Raw genomic sequence first — 18,813 nt, forward strand, 5'->3', positions numbered from 1 at the left:
GTGGAGCTCCTCTTGTCCTTGCCACGCTCCCTCCCTGCCCTCCACCACGGTGCCCCTGGGAGCCCTTGTTCCTGGGGGGCGGGGCACACCAGCTTCAAAAGTGCCCCTTGTCACCGCCTCGTCCCCCGCCTCGCCCAAAGCTACATCCTGGGAAGCATGTCATCATCCCCGCCCTCTGGAACATACCATGTCAGGGCGCATGGCGGGCTCTGAGCAGGCGTGGGAAGCCAGGCCTTCCTCCCATCACCGAGGAGTCCCCGGGGGTGGGCGTGGGGCCTGTGACAGGGACAACCCAGGGCAGCTGGGGTCTGGGGCCAGCAGAGACACCCCTGGGACCCCCATGCCCCGGGGGAGTGTGGAGGGCGGGGCTGGGCTCAGGCTGACCTGGCCCGCGGGGGGGCCCCCTCCCTCGACCTTGCCCCCACAGCCCAGCCCTCGCTGACGGCCTCCCCGCAGACCGAGGAGCTCTTGGACCTCATTGCCAGCTCCCAGGGCCGCCGGCTGGACGACCAGCGGGCCAGCGTGGGCAGCCTGCCTGGGCTGCGCGTCACCCACAGCAACCTGGGCCGTCTGCGCGGGGACGGGGACCCACAGGAGCCGGGGGACGAGTTCTTCAACATGCTCATCAAGTGCCAGGTGGGCCTGCGGCTGGGGAGGCTGGGGGTGCTCACTGCCCCCCACCCCTGCCCCGAGGTGGCCCGGGGCCCCTTCGCCCTCGTGGCTGGTGGAGGCTCCTGACGCCTGCGGCGGGCTCTGGCCCGTCCATCTCAGGCTGGCTCTGCTGGTGTCACCGGGTGCCCTCGGTGCTCAGACCTGAGGCCCCTTCCTGGGCTCCCCCTCCCGAAAGCCCTTCTCATCGGGCAGGAGCTCCAGCTGGGGGGCGCCGCCATGGCGGGGTCTGGTCCCCTGCGCCCCCAGGCAGGGCAAGACGGCAGAGGGGTTTCAGGGACTTCATGAAAGGCTGCAGGAAAGACCATGGCCTGGCTCACACGGGACGGTGCAGTTTACAGATGTGACCTTCATTCCTACAGAGCAGAGGAAAGCGTGGCCCCGGGCGAGTCCGAAAATCCTCCAAACCAGCCCCTGCAGAAAACCCCCGAGCCCCTGGCCCATATGCCCGCACGCTCCAGCAGCTGCACCAGCTCCCAGCCCTTCTGCTCCAGACCCTGCACAAAAGCCCAAAGGCCCCCTCGGCCCCCTCGGCCCCGCCCTGGCCCCCTGGCCTGATGGCCTGATGGGGGGCCCCAGGGAGCTCCGCACCTTGGGCTCAGGGAGCTGCGGCCCCCAGTCCTGCCCCCGGGACTCCTGAACACATCCCTGTCAGGTGGTGTTGGGCGCAGTACGGAAGGCCAGCCAGCAGCCCCGTGCCCCGGCCTGCTCACCCCGTGCCTGGCGGTTACTCAGCCCTCCCTTCTTCCCGGGGTGGCCTGGGCAGAGGCTCTCAGCACTGCCCGCGGAGCTGATTTTACGGGTAGATGCAGGGAGAGCCGCTCGCTGGCCAGCAGCCCCTGCCTGGCCGTTGTCCCTGAGACCACTGGGCCCACGTCCTAGGCCGGCCCTCCAAGGTGGGGGAGGCCCAAGCTGCCAACCCACGTGTCTGTGTCCGCCCAGTCCTCCAGGATCGATGACCAGCGCTGCCCACCTCCTGACGTGCTGCCCCGCGGCCCCACCATGCCTGACGAGGACTTCTTCAGCCTCATCCAGAGGGTGCAGGCCAAACGGATGGATGAGCAGCGGGTGGACCTCGCCGGGAGCCCCGAGCAGGAGGTGGGCGGGAGCCCTGAGCCCCGGCAGCCGTGCCAGTCTGGTGCCAGCTAAGATCCTGCAGCCACAGCCAGGCTGGCCCCACCCCTACTCCTGGCCTCGGGGCCGGGGGGCGCGCCGTCCTCTGTGATGCCCACGGCCCCGCGAGAAGCCCATTCCTCTGGAGGCCATGGCTGACTGCAGGCCCTCTGGCCCTTCCCACTGTGGCAGATGCGGGGCACACAGCCCCCACGCTGTCCCCCTCCCAGGGTGGCAGGCTCAGGCTGGGGCTGCCCTGGGCGGGTGGGCATGCCTCTGTCCTGGACCAGCTCCCCGGCGGGACACGGCTTTCTGCAGGCCTGCCCAGCCCGGCCTTCTCCCTGCCCCGTCCCTGCCCCAGGTCCAGCCTGCAGCTTGTTGGTTCCAGACCCTCCATGGCCTCTCCCTGCCCCGCCCAGCTCCATCCCTCCATCCTGCCCGGCAAATGTGAAAACTGCTGCCTCCCCTAAGCCCCCAAAGGCCGCTCAGAAGCCTTTGCTGTGCGGCCTGCCAGCGACATGGACGTTTCTGTCCTCCCAGAGGGGGTCCCAGGGATGACAGAGCAGACGCGCTTGCCCCAGTCCCGGCCTCTTGCGCCCCCCGCCCCCGCCTCCTCTGGGCTGGAGAAGGTGGAAGCCTGTCAGAAAGCCTGGAGCCTGATGAGGCAGTTGATGCAGGCCAGGTGCCCCCACGCACGGTTGCTGGGCCCTGGCTCTCGGCCCCCAGCCCCAGCTGGCGCCCAGTCCTGAGCAGGGAGGCAAGGGGACGGGTGGGGATGAGCCGTGGCACCCCTCAACTCCAAGCCCCGAAGCCCAGGGACAGAACAGGCCTGGTCTGGAACGCCAGCTGGCAGCCAGGTCTGCACCCTGACCACACCAGGGCCGGGGCGGCCGGCAGAAGCTGGGGGGGTTCAGCTCGGCTCAACCCTGGGCCCCCAGGTGAGCACCCAGCCCTCAGTTGGGAAGATGACATCACTGCCTTCTCCTGTGGGAGGGTCCAGCCCCCACACATCGTCAGCCCACGGGATTGGGCAGGACACTGCCTTGGCTCGCCACCAGCCCTCTGGCGAGCTCCCGGCCCCACGCCATGACCCCACAGCCCCCGGGGCATGAGGGGCACCTCCTCCTGAGGTGGTGCCCCTGGGGTCCTCGGTCTTTCTCCAAGGCTCTCCAAGCAAGGGGAGGCAGCCGGACCCCCACCCCGCAGTTCAGCCTGGGGGCCCCGGGCCCGCTGCGACCATGCTCTGAAGGGTGTGGGTGGGAGCCCGGGGGTGGGGTCAGAGGCCAGAACAGAGGCTTCTCCTGGGCCGCCCCACATACTTGAATGTACATGCATATTTATTGCTCATGCGTGTTTGCCATGCTGTCAGTGGGTCCTTTCCAACCCAAGAGGTACATTTTTTTCTTTTTCCCAAAAAAATAAAGTCTGCCAAGTGAATGCTGTCTGTGTCAGAATTAGTGCTAAGGATGAGGGGATGTTGGTCTTTTGGGGGGGCCCCAGGTGACTGACCTTACCTGGGTAAGCAAGCCTGCACCGTGCAAAGGGCCTGGAGCCACCAGCCAGCCACTTGGCAATAGGTTGGTTCTGTTGTTTTCCGCCCTGGGAGTGGCTGTCTGTCCCAACTGGACAAAGTCACACATTGTCCAGGTGCGCACTTGCTTTTCCAGGCCTGAGTCCTCACGGGCTGCAGACCTGTGGCCCACCCGCCCGGGACCTGCTCGGGGCCCCGGAGCAAGGGAGGTGTAGAGCGCCCACGACCTCACAGCCCTGGCACCACCGGCCGATGGGTGCAATGGAGCCGTCTGCGAAGAGGGGGAGCACACCCCAAGCAGACACCCAACCCCACAGCTGCTCTGTGGCACTGTGTCCCCAGGAGGACAGATGCAGGGCCCAGGAAGCAGGCGAGGCAGGGGGTGCCTCACTCACCTCACTTGTGGTGACCCGCTCGGCCTGGAGCACCCCACCCGACCGCAGGAGGCGGCACAGCATGGCGGGAGTGGGGGGTCGGGAGACCCCCGAGGTGAGGGTGGCGTGGGGAGGGCAAAAGCTGGTCAGAAGGGAGGTCTGCAGGTAGGGGCCGCAATCAGGACACGCCCGCACAGGGAGGCACCCCCAGGGGCCCCGGGGGACTGTCACTAGAGCCCCCGGCCCAACAGTTCTCGGTGCTCTGGGAATCCTGGCGCCCTGAGAAGGCTCTGCAGGCAAGTACCACAGGGTGCCACGTTGCCTCTCTGTGGTTCCAGGAGCTGTGGTTTCCCTGGGAAGCAATGGTGTGAACCATCTCAGTGGCTCTGGGAGTAGGAGCCCCCCTTATTGGCTGGTACCTGTCCATGGAGTGCATCCATGGGCGAGTCTTTCACTATCTCTAGGCACTAACCCAAGAGGGGCAACCTCACCGGGGTCAGCAGGGCCTGGACGTCAAGCATCAGAATACAGGAAATAGAAATATGGTCTCTACCCATGTCCACAACCCGGGCCTCAGTTTCCCCATCTGTGAAGGGCGGGATTGGCCCAGGCTGCCCTCCTCTGTCCAGGTCTGCACTGTCAGGTCCGGCGGGGACCTGGGGACGGTGAAGCAGTCAGGCACAGGGGCTGGCTCAGCCTCCAGGCCGACAGTCTCCACAGATGACACGGGAGGCTCTGAAGGGGAATAACAGGCGGTTGTTAGCCAGGGGAAAGACAGGGGGTAATCGAGTTAAAGCACCCAGTGCCAGCGCCCCGGAGAACAACGGCAGAGCCCGGGGCGCTGACGCAGGGCAGCAGTCAGCTCGGATCCTGCCAGGAGCTGCGAGACCGTGGCTGGTGATTAATAGTGAAGGTCACACTTCTGCAAATACACGCGCTCCCATAAACACAGGAACATCCTGAGCAGGCCGTCAAACAAGGCTGGGAGACAAACCGCACGCCCCTGGGGGGAGGGCACCACGTGGGGCATGTGGCCCACCGTGATTCCCACCCTCCTCGCCACGGCGGCCACCCGACCCCGCTGTGGCCACAGGGAGCTGCCTGATTTGTTGACTCCACTTGGCCAGCAGCCAAGGGTCAGGGCCGAGGGCGGCTGTGGCTCACCAGCGCTGTCCAGGAGGTGTCGGGGGAAGGCAGGGGGCACAGGAGGAAGGGGGATCTGTAGGACCTCCCCGTGTCTGGCCAGAGGAACAGGACCCATGGTGGGTGCTGCTCCCCAAGGAAGAACAGTGGCTGATCGGCCATGCCTTCCAGGCACCCGCCCCAGACCCAGCAAGACCGGGGCCCCGGCCTGCAGAGCACGTCCGCGCCCCCCCACACCTGTCCCACGTCTTGTCTTCCTGCCCTTCCTCCTGACAGGGTGTCCCATTAGCATCTTCATCTGATGGGAAGGCGGAGGTTCAGAAGGGCAGAGGGACCGCCCAGGGCTACCGGCCATGGCCGGGGGTTGGGGGCTCAGGCTCCCTGTCCAGCCTCCCCCCACGCAGACACAGCCGCGAGCGGCAAGTACAGGGCCCGTCCTCTGTGCAGAGCGACAGCGCAGGACCAGGACCAGCACCTGGCGGAGGCTCCTCGGAATCATTCTGACTCCGGAACCAGGGACAAGAAGAAGGCCCCACGCCCCACCATCTCCGAGTGATGTGTTTATTGATAGAAAACAGGCCAGCCCGGAAGGGCCGAAGCATCTTCTGGAAAGCAGAGACAGAGTCAGCTGGGCTCCGTCTTGCCAGGATGAGTGGGGTCCTGGCCCTCGCCCCCTTCTGGAGCAGTGGTGGATTTGGGGTTCCCGGCAGCCTCTAAAACCAGCTCTAGGGCCCCCTCACCAGCCACTCGGCACACCTTCTCCCCTCTGGCCGCCAGGATTTCTTCAACGTTCCTGAGAGAGAAGGCATCACTCTCAGCCCCGAGCCCATCTGGCACCTTGGGTCTTCAAGTGCACCCAAGGGCACCCCAGGGCCAGGCTGGAGCCGGAGTGTGGGGCCCCACGCTGGTGTGGCCACGAGGCGCTGCACGCTGACCTCACGAGCCCTTCAGAGCCCCCAGAGGCAGCTGCTATTACTAACCCGATCTCAAGCGGAAGAGCCCCTCAGAACGGCCCAGGAGGCTCCTGCCCATAAGGGGTACACTCCGCCTCACACACACCCCCAGTCTGGTGTGATGACCGGCCAGCCAGAGCGGGCAGAGACCGCGAGTGACGCGCTAGGGCCCTGCTCCGGAGCTGACACTCCGCACATCTCTGTGGGGACGAAGCAGCCACACGATGGAAGGGTCTGTGCTGCAGGACTCAGCCCAGCGTGCCCCTCACTTCAGGGGCGGCCTGGAGCCCGGACACGGACAGGCCGGCAGTGAGGGCAGAGGTCCGGCAGCGAAGCAGGACCACAGGAGGCTGGTCCCATCCCTGCCCGGGCCGTTTGTGGTTTCCCCGAAACTCAAACCTAACAGCCCCTCCTGTATGCCCAGGCTGGGGAGGCAGGCTCCACGAGCCTCCCGACAGGAAGGGAGCCCCGCGGACGCGGGCTGGGGCCCCAACCCCAGGGGGGCTTGTCCCCCCACCCTGCCCACGGGGCCTCACCTCTTCCCGCCCAGGTCTGAGAACCAGCCCAGGTTGTCGGCGATGACGTGGTGCTTCTGGCAGCCGGGGCAGGTCACGATGACAACTCCCCGGTGATAGGCCAGTTTGGAGATGCGCTTGGAGGACCGGCTCCCACACACCTGCGGGACACCCGCGGCCCAGGTGACGCCTGTGCCTGGCCCCGCCCCTCAGGAGGACCCCGCCCCTCTGATGATTAACTCCACCCCGGGGCAGGGCCTCCTCCTCCTCCCAGACAGCCTACCTACCCCTGTGTGCCGGGCCTGCCCCCGAGGACAGCTCCACCCCTCTCCCGGAAGGGCCCCGCCCCCGAGGACAGCTCCACCCCTCTCCCGGAAGGGCCCCGCCCCCGAGGACAGCTCCACCCCTCTCCCGGAAGGGCCCCGCCCCCGAGGACAGCTCCACCCCTCTCCCGGAAAGGCCCCGCCCCCGAGGACAGCTCCACCCCTCTCCCGGAAGGGCCCCCCCCCGAGGACAGCTCCACCCCTCTCCCGGAAGGGCCCCGCCCCCGAGGACAGCTCCACCCCTCTCCCGGAAAGGCCCCGCCCCCGAGGACAGCCCCACCCCTCTCCCGGAAAGGCCCCGCCCCCGGGGGCAGCTCCACCCCTCTCCCGGAAGGGCCCCGCCCCCGAGGACAGCTCCACCCCTCTCCCGGAAGGGCCCCGCCCCCGAGGACAGCTCCACCCCTCTCCCGGAAGGGCCCCGCCCCCGAGGACAGCTCCACCCCTCTCCCGGAAGGGCCCCGCCCCCGAGGACAGCTCCACCCCTCTCCCGGAAGGGCCCCGCCCCCGAGGACAGCTCCACCCCTCTCCCGGAAGGGCCCCCCCCCCGAGGACAGCTCCACCCCTCTCCCGGAAGGGCCCCGCCCCCGAGGACAGCTCCACCCCTCTCCCGGAAAGGCCCCGCCCCCGAGGACAGCCCCACCCCTCTCCCGGAAAGGCCCCGCCCCCGGGGGCAGCTCCACCCCTCTCCCGGAAGGGCCCCGCCCCCGAGGACAGCTCCACCCCTCTCCCGGAAGGGCCCCGCCCCCGAGGACAGCTCCACCCCTCTCCCGGAAAGGCACCGCCCCCGGGGGCAGCTCCACCCCTCTCCCGGAAAGGCCCCGCCCCCGAGGACAGCTCCACCCCTCTCCCGGAAGGGCCCCCCCCCGAGGACAGCTCCACCCCTCTCCCGGAAGGGCCCCGCCCCCGAGGACAGCTCCACCCCTCTCCCGGAAGGGCCCCGCCCCCGAGGACAGCTCCACCCCTCTCCCGGAAAGGCACCGCCCCCGGGGGCAGCTCCACCCCTCTCCCGGAAAGGCCCCGCACCCGAGGACAGCCCCACCCCTCTCCCGGAAAGGCCCCGCCCCCGGGGGCAGCTCCACCCCTCTCCCGGAAAGGCCCCGCCCCCGAGGACAGCTCCACCCCTCTCCCGGAAGGGCCCCGCCCCCGAGGACAGCTCCACCCCTCTCCCGGAAGGGCCCCGCCCCCGAGGACAGCTCCACCCCTCTCCCGGAAGGGCCCCGCCCCCGAGGACAGCTCCACCCCTCTCCCGGAAGGGCCCCCCCCCCGAGGACAGCTCCACCCCTCTCCCGGAAGGGCCCCGCCCCCGAGGACAGCTCCACCCCTCTCCCGGAAAGGCCCCGCCCCCGAGGACAGCCCCACCCCTCTCCCGGAAAGGCCCCGCCCCCGGGGGCAGCTCCACCCCTCTCCCGGAAGGGCCCCGCCCCCGAGGACAGCTCCACCCCTCTCCCGGAAGGGCCCCGCCCCCGAGGACAGCTCCACCCCTCTCCCGGAAAGGCACCGCCCCCGGGGGCAGCTCCACCCCTCTCCCGGAAAGGCCCCGCACCCGAGGACAGCCCCACCCCTCTCCCGGAAAGGCCCCGCCCCCGGGGGCAGCTCCACCCCTCTCCCGGAAAGGCCCCGCCCCCGAGGACAGCTCCACCCCTCTCCCGGAAGGGCCCCCCCCCGAGGACAGCTCCACCCCTCTCCCGGAAGGGCCCCGCCCCCGAGGACAGCCCCACCCCTCTCCCGGAAGGGCCCCGCCCCCGGGGGCAGCTCCACCCCTCCATACTGTCCTTCGCGCATGGGGAGCCTCTTCCCGCCGCGCCGGCCAGCACCAGATGGGGACCCAGCTTCGCACCCGTCGCACGCTCACCTTGCAAGTGTAGACAAGCTGGTAGTGCGCGGCCCCGGGCCCCGGCTCCGAGCTCAAACGCCGCCAGCCCCAGACCCCGGCGCCGGCCTGCCTTCTCCCCGCAGCCCCCGGACCGCCCCCGCGTCCCCACAACCACCTCAGGCCCGGCCCCTGCGGCCGCACGCGAGTCAGTAGCGGCGGCACGCGGCTCAGCGCAGCCCGCAGCATCCCGCCCTCCGACCTCGGCTGCCCCGCCCGCCCCGCCCCGCGCGGCTGAAGCCGTGCCGCCGCCATCTTGGAAGCGGGCACGCGGCGAAGGCGCCCCTTTCGGCTTCCGTCCGCCGCCCGGCAGACCGTGCTCTGCTGCCCCCTGGGGGCGGGAGGTGCGCGCGCGGCTGGGAGGTGCACGCGGGAGCGAGGCCAGCGGAGGCTAGGGTACCGGGACCCCGGTCGTTTATTTATGGAACTGCATTTCCGACACTGCCGCACGCAGAGCCAGAGCACGCCTGTGCGAGTCCCCGTGCGTGCCCGCCGGCGCGCCTGGGCGGCTGCGCCCCTCCGGCTGGGCGGGCGTCCTCCCGGCGCGCGGGGCTGGCTAGGAGCCCTCCGTGTCGGTGTTGTCGCTGCCCGTGGTGTTCTCCCAGTCCACCTCGCCCTGCCTCGAGCCGTGCTGCATCTTCCTGAGGGCGCGCTTCCTGCAGGGGCGAGCGCATGTCCGCAGGGCCGCTGCGCCCCCTCCCCGGCCAGCCCTCCCGGGGCCCGCCCAGGGCCGCCCACCGCGCACCTGCGGTAGTTCTCGAAGCTCTCCTTGAGGCGCCGCCGCTCCTTCTCGGGGGGCTCCCCGCCGCTCGCGCCTGCGTCCTGGGGGAGGAGCGCGGCTCAGGCTCCCGGAGCGGGGCGTGTCCCCGCCCCTGCGACCGCACACCCCGTGGGGGACTGCGGTGTGCTGTCCCGCCTCTCGGAGGACAGGACAGAGCGGGCGCCCAGCAGCTTGGCCTGCGCTCCGAGCCCACAGTGCCCGCGTCCTGCCCGCTCCCTCTGCCCACTGCCTCATCCAAGACGGGGGGACTCGGCTTCCTGTCCCAAACAGTGCACCCCAAGAGCCCACGGGCAGAGACCCTTGCCATCACCCCCAGGCATCCAGGTCGAGCAATCAGCCTTCCCGGGCTCCGTCACACGGAGGCCCATGCCAGCGGCGCCCTAGGGCAGCAGGGACCCCAGGGCAGCCTTACGCTGGAGGTCAGTGGAAGCTGCTCCTCCTGCAGCGCCACGAAGGGCTGCTGTGGGCTGTTCCTGTTGGCCGGGCCGCCTAGAACGGAGAATTAGGCCTGTCGGTCCTACCCAGCTGCTGGGACCACGCTTAGCATGGCCAACACCCGGCCACCTCCTGTCCCCTGAAGCTGCCAGGCCAGTCCTGCATCATCTCTTCAGTCATCTCTGGGGGCTCTCACTTCAACCCCAAGAGGCCTCCCATTGTGTAGACAAGAGGACTGGAGCTCAAAGATGCCACTGCCCACTCCCGACGCCCTCTAGGCAGGCAGAGGCAGCTGGAAGCCCACCAGGCAGTGCCACGCCATCGACTCTGCTCCCGGGTGGGGGCTGGGGCACTGCAGCAGTTGGAGCAGAACATTCCAAGCTGTCTGGTCCCCTCAGAATTTGCCTCAGGCTCAGGACCCTCAGACAGAAGCTGCTCTTATGGGCTGGCTCCCCTAAACTGGCCAGGATGGGAGACTGGACATCTCGTCTCACTGACCTCACAGGGGGAGACCCACACCCAGGTCTCTCCCTGAGGCTGGCACCTTCCCTTCCTCGGCCTCTGACCCGGAAGCCCGCCCCAGCTCCTTCAAGGGGCCACACCACCCCTGGGTTGGGGCTCCCAGGGTCTCCCCTACCACTCACTGCCTGCTGGGTCCTGCCCGCCTGTCCCCATGTTGGGCTCCGTGTCCTGAAGCTCAGGTCCCTGGGCAGCGTTGGCCTGGCCTGCTCCCTCACTTCTGCACCAGCTGGTCCTCTTTTGCCTCCCTTGGAGGCTGGTGGCAGGCCCGAGGCTGAGGAGGTCTGGCTGGCTTCCCACGCCACCTCCCTGCCCGGACCTCCCCACCTCCCCTCTGACAGCCACCTTCAGAGTGAGCCCCTCGACCCCTTGCCACCCCTCAGGCCATCTCCCTGCCACCTCTGCCTGGCCCTGAGACACGCCCCCTTCCCCTTCTGTTTGCACCTCCCACATTTGCTGGCCGACTTCCCCTGCCCCCTGCCCAAGAGGAAGCTCAGGGAGAGCAGGACGCCTCAGCTCTGCACTCCTGGGCCCAGAGTGGGCTCCCATGGAGGGACGCGCTCTCAACATACACTCCTGGCTCTTGTTTGCTCACTGGGGAGCCTGGAGGGTTACTCGTCCCTCCAAGCCTCAGTGTCCCATCTGTAAAGTAGGGTTGTGAAGGATCAGTGGGACAGGGCTCTACCCTGTCAGGACTGGCGCCAACTAAGGTGACAAGGCCAGACTCGGCCGTGAGAAGCTGCCCCTCCTTACCTTTGTCTGAGAGCTGGACGGCCTCCAGGTCCAGGGGGAGTGAGAGCTTCCAGGGAGAGAGAGAGACGGGCATCCAGTTAGACTGCCACCCTCCAGGGACCCACCTAACTTGCCGTGCTGTTCCTCAGAGACCTGGCAGGAAGGCCCACCCCAAGGGCCACATGGCGGCCGGCCGCCGGCCCGCCCAGGTGAGGCCTGGGAGGAGAGCAGCTGGCCCAGCTCCCACAGGGGACGGTGGCCTGGAGCCCACCCTGAGGCTCACACTCACCTCCTGGGAGTTCCTGGGTGAGCTGTCCTCCAGGTCAGAACTCTGTGGTCACAGAAGAGGGGTCGGTCAGCAGGCTGTGGGGAAGCCCAGCCACCCCCAGGGCCTGGGGTGGGGTGGGGCTTGGTGAGGGGTCCCCGGCCAGCCCCTGTCCTCAGGCCCCTCTCCAGCCCACGGTTGGCCCTGGCCCCCGCCCAGAACACCCCTCCCTCCCCCTCCTGACACCCAGAGTGGCCTGCCGGGAGGAGGGCCCCTTACAGAGGACAGAAGGGGCTCAGGAAGGCCTGGGACCAGCCCAGGGTCACGGTGGAGCAATAGCCGAGCCAGGCCTGGACCTGGGCTGCCTGGTGTCCCCTCCTCTGGGCTCTGGTGTCTCTGGGGACACGCTTGCCCCTGAGGGCCAGGGCCCTGCGCTCTACTGTGGCAGGGCTGCAGCTCTGACCGGCGTGCACCACAAAGGCCCCCCAGCCCCTGGGAGGCCCACCAGGACGAGCGTGTCCAGCTGCTGCCGCTTGAGCCTGCCCTCCACGGCCAGCAGCTGGCCCTCACGCTGGAAGAGCTGAAGCTGTAGCTCGTCTGCCTTCTCGGCCAGCTCCCGGACCTGCTTCCGCAGCACGTCCTTCTCCTGCAGGCTCCGTGAGTGCTGTGCATGCAGTTCCTCCCGCGTGGTGATGGCCTGTGGGGACGGCACAGGGCAGGCTCTGTCTGGGAGCTGCGTGGCCGCTGGGAGACCCCAGGCCGCCCCCGCCTCTCAGCCCGCGGTCAGTGCTTCAGGGTTTGCAGGAGCAATAGAGTTCCGAAGGACTCCCGGAACGTGAAGATAGAGCCTCCGGCTCAAATCCCAGAATAGCCCCTGCCGTCCCTGCGCCCTCCCCGAGTCCTCCATTCCAGTGCACGTCCAGCACGGATTGACGCCCTTTGCACGGCTTTTATCAGTCTGCCGTGTAACTTGGTACCAAGAACATGGTTAATGGCCATGTCATGTGCTTTATTGCGCCCATCCCCTCCACGCTCTCCAGCCAGACCGCACCTGAGGACACAACTCTGACCACACCGAGCGGCCTGCTGGGAGCCTGCCCGCTGCCTGGAGGCTAACCCACATCCCCTGGAGCCCTCGGCCCCAAACAGCCAGGATTTGATGAATCACTGAGAATCGCCTTCATTTGTGTCCCTGCTTCCGACTTAGGACCCACCGGAGAGAATCCCAGTCGCTCACTTGGGCTGCCCGGCCCCAGGTCCCTGGCTGGTGGCCTGCCTTCCGTGGCTACAGCGCTTCCCCTCCTCTGCCTGCCCCGAGGGAAGGTGGCAGCCGGGCCCCCTGGCCTGGTGGTGCTGCTTCCCGCTTCCCACTACCGCGCACGGGGAGGCTTTCCGACGTGGGACTGCAGGCCCAGAGGCTCCGAACACAGGCTGCCAGTCCCCTCCCGAAGGGCACTGAAGCATCGGCCATACCTGACCAGAAAGGACCCCGCGTTACGTGGCGGGAAGGTGGTGGAAAGCAGTGATGGGGATACAGTCCACACGGGCTCCTGCCTCCGGGCCCCAGGAGCGCAGCCAGCCAGCCCAAGTGCCAACGGTGTTTGAAGTTAAAAAAGCTGTTTGCTGGGGTGCCTGGGTGGCTCCATCGGGTGAGCGTCCCACTCTTGATTTCGGCTCAGGTCATGGTCTCGGGGGTGGTGAGATCGAGCCCCACTCAGCGGGGAGTCTGCTTAGGATTCTCTCTCCCTCTGCCCCTCCCCACCACACGCACTCTCTCTTGTTCTCTCTAAAATAAATACATCTTTAAAAAAATAAAAAAGCTATTTGCAAACAAGACAGCTTCCTTTCTTGTAAGACAAAAATGAAACTATACGTATATTGAAAAGAATCTGAAGGTACAACCAGCCAGTGGAGTAGTTTTCCTGGCAGTGGGAGAAGGGGTCACCTTCATGATTGTTCACATTTTTCAAGGAGCTCTCGGACAAGTGCCCTCCCCTGAAAGGGCAAAGGGCGAGGCGCCGCGGCTGGGGGGAACGCGCCCCACCCTGGGGTGGGAGGCGGCGAGGTGCCTACCTGGTCCCTCTCGATGGCCACCTCCGCCATCTGCTGCAGGATGGCCTCGATGCGGTCCTTGTACATCTTGGAGTCCTTCCGTAGGACCAGGCACTGCAGCTCGAACATCTCTTTCTCCTCCATGCACTACGGGAGTCAGCAGCTAGCCCCCACCGCCCGTTCTGGCCCCTGGTCAGTCAAGCCCAGCAGAGGGAGGGGGAGGCTGCTTGAGGCCCTGGGTCCCTGCCAACTCTGAACTTCCAGACCAAAGCCTGGGGGAGTACGGGCCGGGAGTGGGGTGAGGAGGCCAAGCCCCTGCACCTCCAGGAAGGGGTGAAGTCGGGGTGTGAATTCCAGGGGCTGCGTGCACACAGGGCAGTCCCTCAGCCCACCCGGCCTGGCTTGCTTGGCCCAGGCTGAAGTCCACCTGCCCCGGCGGCATACCCGGGCACGCAGAGCCTCGCCCTGCCGCAGGTCCTTGCGCAGAGAGAGGATGGTGTTGGCTTGCTCTTGGTGGTCCCGCAGTGCCTGTCGCCAGTCCTCCTCCAGCACCTGGATGTAGGGACTGCTCTTGTCCGGCTTCCCCTCCTGCGGGTGGTGAAGGGGAGAGAGTGGTAGAGAAGCAGCTAGACTAGAGGGGAGGCCCCTCCAGCTCCCATGAGCACTCACCCCGCCGGCACGGCGGCCCCCGGCTCCCGCACGCGCGCCCCACCTGCAGGGTGGCCTCCAGCTCCCGCACGCGCGCCTGCAGCAGTGTCTTCTCCTGCTGCAGTTCCCACATCAGCTCCTGGCTGGGCCGCTGCTCCATGGCGTGCCTGAGCTTCAGCGTGTGCTTGCGCTCCACCCTGCAGTCATCCTCCGCCTTCATGAGGCTGTGCTTGAGCCGCTCAATCTGCGGGAAGACCCCGTCAGCCGGCCAGCCTCGCCCCGCGCCCCCCACCCTCCCGCCATGGGTGCCAGGGCACCTCCAGCTGCAAGTCGCGGCTCCGCATGAGCGCGGCGCCCTTCTCCTCGCTCTGACGGGCCAGGCGCATGGCCAGGTCGTAGTTCTCATCCTTGCAACGCTTGAGCTCGCGGCTGCCCGCCTCGCACTCCTCCTTGAGCCGCTGCACGCGCTCCTGGTGCTTGCGGAGCAGGCTGTCCTTCACCCGCAGCTCCTTGATGAGGTCGTCCTTGGAGCTCAGCAGCTGGGTCAGGTCCTGCACTTTCCTCTGCAGCTTCAGCACCTCGCTCATCAGCAGCTGGGTCAGGCCCGACTCCCCAGATGCGTCTGCAGACAGCTGGGCTGCGTCAGAGGGCCCGCCCGGCCCACGGCTGCCCTGCTGCAGCCCCTCCCGGGCTCCAGGCTTGAGGGCCGGCCACCCCACTGCAGGAGGCTCGGGGCCCGGCCGAGGGGCCACCCAAAGGTGCTGGTGCTCCCCTTCAAGGAAGCAGGCAGAGCTCCTGACTCACCTTGCGGCCCTGTCCCCGGCCCAGCCCCAGGACGGCAGCCGTGAGGCCAGGCACCCTCCCCCTTCGGCTCATTTTGTCACGATCTTGATTGTGAGGCAAGAGGACATGCGTCCAGGCCAGGGAAGTGTGGCTTCGCCTGTTGCTGGGGCCAGCAGACGCCCGTCCTTCCAGGAGCCGAGGCTTTGGTGGCGTCAGGGGGGTTCTGACCCAGGAACCATGGGGCCCTCTGTCCCCCACCCCAGTATGGGTCCGCCTTCCTCCAGCAGAGAGAGAAGGAGCAGGACGGAGCTGCTGCAATCCAGTGTGCCCCTTCCACCTCCTTTTGTCCCCAGTTTATCCATCAGGAGGCCAGCCATCAGCGGCCTGCCTGCGGGGCCCCAGGCCTCACCGATGATCATGGAGAAGACACGGGTGGGCTCCTTGCCCGTGACCTTCTTGTAGAGCTGTGGGTAGTAGAGCTCCAGGCTCTCGAGGAAGGCCACATAGCCCTTGTGGCCGGTCCGCTGCAGGATGTCCAGGAGCACGCCTGAAACCCACAGGACCTGGCTGGGGCCGTGGCCATCCTGCCCACCGCCCTGGGCTCTCCCCGGGGCCTCTGCTGCGCACGGAAGCACCACTGCTCCCAGCAGGAGGGACAAGGTATGGGGTGCTGGGGAGTGCCCATTCCCGTGCCCGAAGCTCCTGGATGAGGCGGCACTGACCCACTTTCCGCTTGCGGATGACTAGGTTGGGGTCACTGAGCACCTGCTCCTCATCGTCGGGGTTCAGCACCTTGCATTGCCTCAGGTAGGGTGTGATGCGTGAGGGGTCGATGATGGAGATGAGCTTCACGCGGAAGCTCTCCAGAGCATTCCAGCACTGGTCCTCGTTCTCGTAGTCTGACATGGCGGTGGCCACGGCTGTGGTCGGTGGGAGAACTGCTGGGAGGGGCGGCCACAGGCCGGGACCGGCTGGGGGTGTCCAGGACAGGTGTGCGGCCTCACGGGTCCCTCCTCGGTGCTGGTGCTGTGACCTGGGGCACCAGCTCAGCCAGGGCAGCCCTCCCTGGGCCCTGCTGCCCGCCCCCCGCCCCCCCGGCGCATGGGCTTTCCCCGTCCCTGGGTCGCCCTGATGAGAGTGGGGGAAGACGTGGAGGGCTCCAGGGATGGGTGGCGTCTGAGAACACTGCACGCCCCACACCGTGGCCCTGCTCTGGACTCTGCACTCCCCATCCCGGAAGTGTGGGGCTGGCAGGCCACCGCCTCCTACCCACTGGCAGCGCCCCCCGGGCACGTGTGGGGAGGCAGGCACCCAGGCTGGGGCGGCAACCCTGGGACGGTGACCCGCCCGCCCGTGCGTGCCAGGCAGGGCTGTGGGGGACTTCCTCCTTCCTGGACCTGGCGGCCGCTCAGAGCTTAGCCCCACCGCCTCCTCCTTCCGGCAGCTGGCTGGTGGTGCAACAGTGGTCCAGGCGGCTCGCTCGGGAAGGGCGACTGCGGACCGCCCACGGGGGAGCCAGGCCCGCTGCATCGCCCACGGCCAGCCCCAGAGCCGCTCGGGCGCCCTCTGCAGGCTCTCAGGTCCTGGGCACCAGCCACCGCGGGGCTCCTCTCCCCTCCCAGATGAAGCCTGTTCCCAGGCGCTCGGGCTCCCCAGCAAGGGGGCCATCCGTGTTGGGACCACCCACTGCTGCTCCCTTCCACCAGCGGGGGCGGGAACCACTCTCTGAGGCCTGGGCCAAACCAGAAGCCTCCTCCTGGTGGCGGGGACGGAGACACTGACCCGCTGCCGCCCCAGAGCGCCCTCAGCCGGCGTGGGAACATGGTTTCCAGCTCAGAGGGGCTAGACCACGCTCCCAGAGGTCCAGGTGGCAGCAGGCGGGGTCTTTGCAGGAGTTTCTCCGACTTCCCGTGGCCCTCGGTCATCCCATCCAGCCAGACACACACACCAGCACTCGGTGGGTGGCCCTTGGAACGTTCAGCCCGCTCCCCGCCTCTCCCGCCTCAAATCCACAAGTCCCACACCGGACACCCTGCTGCTAAGTCCCCTGAGACGGACCAGCAGGTACCACGTGGCTGTGAAGGCGGACAGGGCAGAAGAGTTGAGACCACTTGCTGCCCTTCTGGGGCAGGTGCCCCAGCACCCGGCTCCCTGCCCCAGGAGCCCTGAGCAGAGAGGCGTCTTCCTGGCACCTTCAGAAGGGGCAGCAATCCCACCTACCTCAGGGTCCTGGAGGGGCACCTGCACGGTGGGGCGCTGGCCACCCTGGGCCAGCCCGATCCGACGAACAGGAGGAGGTGTTGCAGGCCGGCCGGCAGAGCCCAGGAGGAAAGCTGTGCACTTCCTGATGGTGCTGGTTAGCTCCACGGAGCCCGGCAGGTCTTGCCCAAGGGAGCCGGTCCCTGGGCCTGCCTTCTGATTCGTCTGCCTGGCAGGGCCCGGGAGGCGGGGCGGAGGAAAGTGGAAGTCTCGCTCAGAGGCCTGGAGGCCCAGCCCTGGTGCCCACTAAGTGGAAGTGTGCGCAAAGACCCTCCCCGCAGCCGGAGGAGGCCAGTGCACCGTCCAGCCTGCTCTGGCCTGGACGCAGGCTTCCGGAGGCTTCTCCAGCAGGGGCCGGCTGGGGCCCAGCAGTGCAGGCAGCCTGCAAGGTGCAGGTGGGGATCCCAGGGCTTGGGGCCCAACTCTGGGCTCTCCGCCAGGGGCCCACACACGCAGCCGGCCAGCAGGGGCCTTGATCACATGAGGGCTGCCGTGTAGCATCAAGAGGGCACGTGGCTGGAGAGGCCGCTGTGGCCCACAGGAGGCCAGGGGCCCGGCCACGCTTGCCCCACATGGCCACCAGCCCGCACCACAGCTAGCCCAGCACACGCCCGTCCCTTCTTGGAAGTGTCTCCCCTCAGCAGGCTCTCTCCACCCGGGACACACGGGACTGTGACAGCCGGCTCCCAGGACCCCGAGGCGACTCCCCGTGCCCCCCACAAACCAACCCCAGGCCAATGCCTTGCCGGGGCAGCTGTGCCGGTTGGCCGGAGATGCCGGCTGCCAGGCTGAGGCCACAGCTAGGGTCCTGACCAGGGCTCCCGGCTCCACCTTCCCGAGGCAGCTGCCGCTCGCCTGACCGGCCCCCTGCCTGTGGGCTCTCCATCCTCAGTCCCTGGGCTCTGCCTCCAGCGCATCTTGAATCACAGGGCGGCGGGTAGCCTGCCCCACCCGGCCCCCGCAGGTCTCTGGGAGGACAGAGGCTGACATCACACCTCCAGAAGCAGGCAGTCCTGGGCCTGGAGCTGTGACCACCGGTGTCCCCCCGTTTTGCAAAACGAAGCTAATAAAAGGTGTCTCCCTCATGGTGGGGTTTGTAAAGATTCAACGACAGAAACATCATGTTCTTCATATCAGAAACTAGAAATCAGTAACAAAAAGCTAACTGGAAAATCCTTAGACATTCGAAAATTAAACAGAAACCTCTAAATAACCACAGGTCCAAAGAAGCCCCTAGGAAAAGTAGAAACGAGCCAAGAAAGCACTGGGCACAAACTGAAAAGTGAAAGCACTTTCACGGGGCTGTGTGGTGGTGGGTCAGTCCCAGAGGGTGCGGTACCCGGGGGAGGGTCACACGTGGAGAACACAGAACAAAGCCTCTAGAACCAAGTGCCTCAAAAGGCTGCCCACCAAAGCCAAGGCTGAGCGCCCCTCAGGCAGGGCTGTGGATGGTGCTGGGGCCTGGCCTCCTGCCAAGCAGCAGCCGCTCGGGAGGAAGGCGGCCTGGCCTGGGGCCACTGCACCACTTATCGGTAGCTTGACTGCCGCTGGTTCCAGGCGCCCACCTGGGTTAGCCGTGTGGGCAGAAGGCAGCGAGGCGGGTCCGCCCCAGTCCCCGTGGCCGCACCAAGACCAGCGGCCACCTGGGAGCTCGTGGCAGGCCCCGCGGTCTGAGCCACAAGCATGTCTCGTGGAAAGGGCACCCCACATCCAACACTGAGGCTTGGGGTTCAGGGGGCTCCTCGGATCTCAGGGCCCAGCCCGCCGGCTCCCGATGCGGCCAGAGGAGGCCCCAACCCTCTGCACACTGCCCGGTCTCTCGGGGCAACATCACAAGAGCCTGGCGGC

General features: G+C 67.6%; 2 protein-coding genes across 18 annotated transcripts in view; one reads left to right on the plus strand and one right to left on the minus strand.

The window, feature by feature from the left end:
* Positions 1-3,219, plus strand: part of GPSM1 (G protein signaling modulator 1) — a 28,756-nt gene extending 25,537 nt beyond the window's left edge. For 7 of the 9 annotated variants that reach the window (XM_045883505.3, XM_045883503.3, XM_045883506.3 and 4 more), the window contains 2 exons: positions 428-636; positions 1,612-3,219. In XM_045883505.3, coding sequence (XP_045739461.1) covers positions 428-636; positions 1,612-1,818 — 416 coding nt within the window. In that variant the 3' untranslated portion in view covers positions 1,819-3,219. The other 2 variants (XM_064579093.1, XM_064579094.1) reach the window with 2 other exon arrangements.
* A 2,158-nt stretch (positions 3,220-5,377) lies between these two features.
* On the minus strand, positions 5,378-18,673 carry CARD9 (caspase recruitment domain family member 9). 9 transcript variants are annotated; one of them, XM_064579085.1, is made up of 13 exons: positions 16,927-18,673; positions 15,429-15,626; positions 15,116-15,253; positions 14,241-14,545; positions 13,988-14,167; positions 13,720-13,863; positions 13,297-13,422; positions 11,729-11,920; positions 11,248-11,289; positions 10,980-11,025; positions 9,237-9,313; positions 6,320-6,459; positions 5,378-5,623 (listed from the first exon to the last, which is right to left on the minus strand). In XM_064579085.1, the coding sequence occupies exons 2-13, from the start codon at positions 15,610-15,612 to the stop codon at positions 5,455-5,457; spliced, it is 1,743 nt and encodes a 580-aa protein (XP_064435155.1). In that variant the 5' UTR covers positions 15,613-15,626; positions 16,927-18,673; the 3' UTR covers positions 5,378-5,454. The 9 variants fall into 9 exon arrangements, 6 of the variants coding, with proteins under 6 accessions (XP_064435155.1, XP_064435154.1, XP_064435151.1 ...); XM_064579084.1 differs by having other exon boundaries at positions 15,429-15,644; XR_010407582.1 differs by adding an exon at positions 9,685-9,761 and having other exon boundaries at positions 5,485-5,623; positions 15,429-18,673.
* Between the last annotated feature and the right edge of the window lie 140 nt (positions 18,674-18,813).

This window comes from Mirounga angustirostris, unplaced genomic scaffold (genome assembly GCF_029215605.1).
Source record: "Mirounga angustirostris isolate CCGP_5_RB_7025 unplaced genomic scaffold, mMirAng1.0.hap1 SCAF_15, whole genome shotgun sequence".
NCBI lineage: Eukaryota > Metazoa > Chordata > Mammalia > Carnivora > Phocidae > Mirounga > Mirounga angustirostris.

Excerpts from the sequence above, each read along its gene's own strand:
- CARD9 (XM_064579081.1), bottom strand. The coding sequence starts at position 16,374 with ATGGCCCCCTTGCTGGGGAGCCCGAGCGCCTGGGAACAGGCTTCATCT. Across the intron at positions 15,254-15,428 it reads CATCCGCAAGCGGAAAGTGG|GCGTGCTCCTGGACATCCTG; the intron begins GTCAGTGCCGCC and ends TGTGGGTTTCAG. Across the intron at positions 13,423-13,719 it reads GCGAGGCTCTGCGTGCCCGG|TGCATGGAGGAGAAAGAGAT; the intron begins GTATGCCGCCGG and ends TGACTCCCGTAG.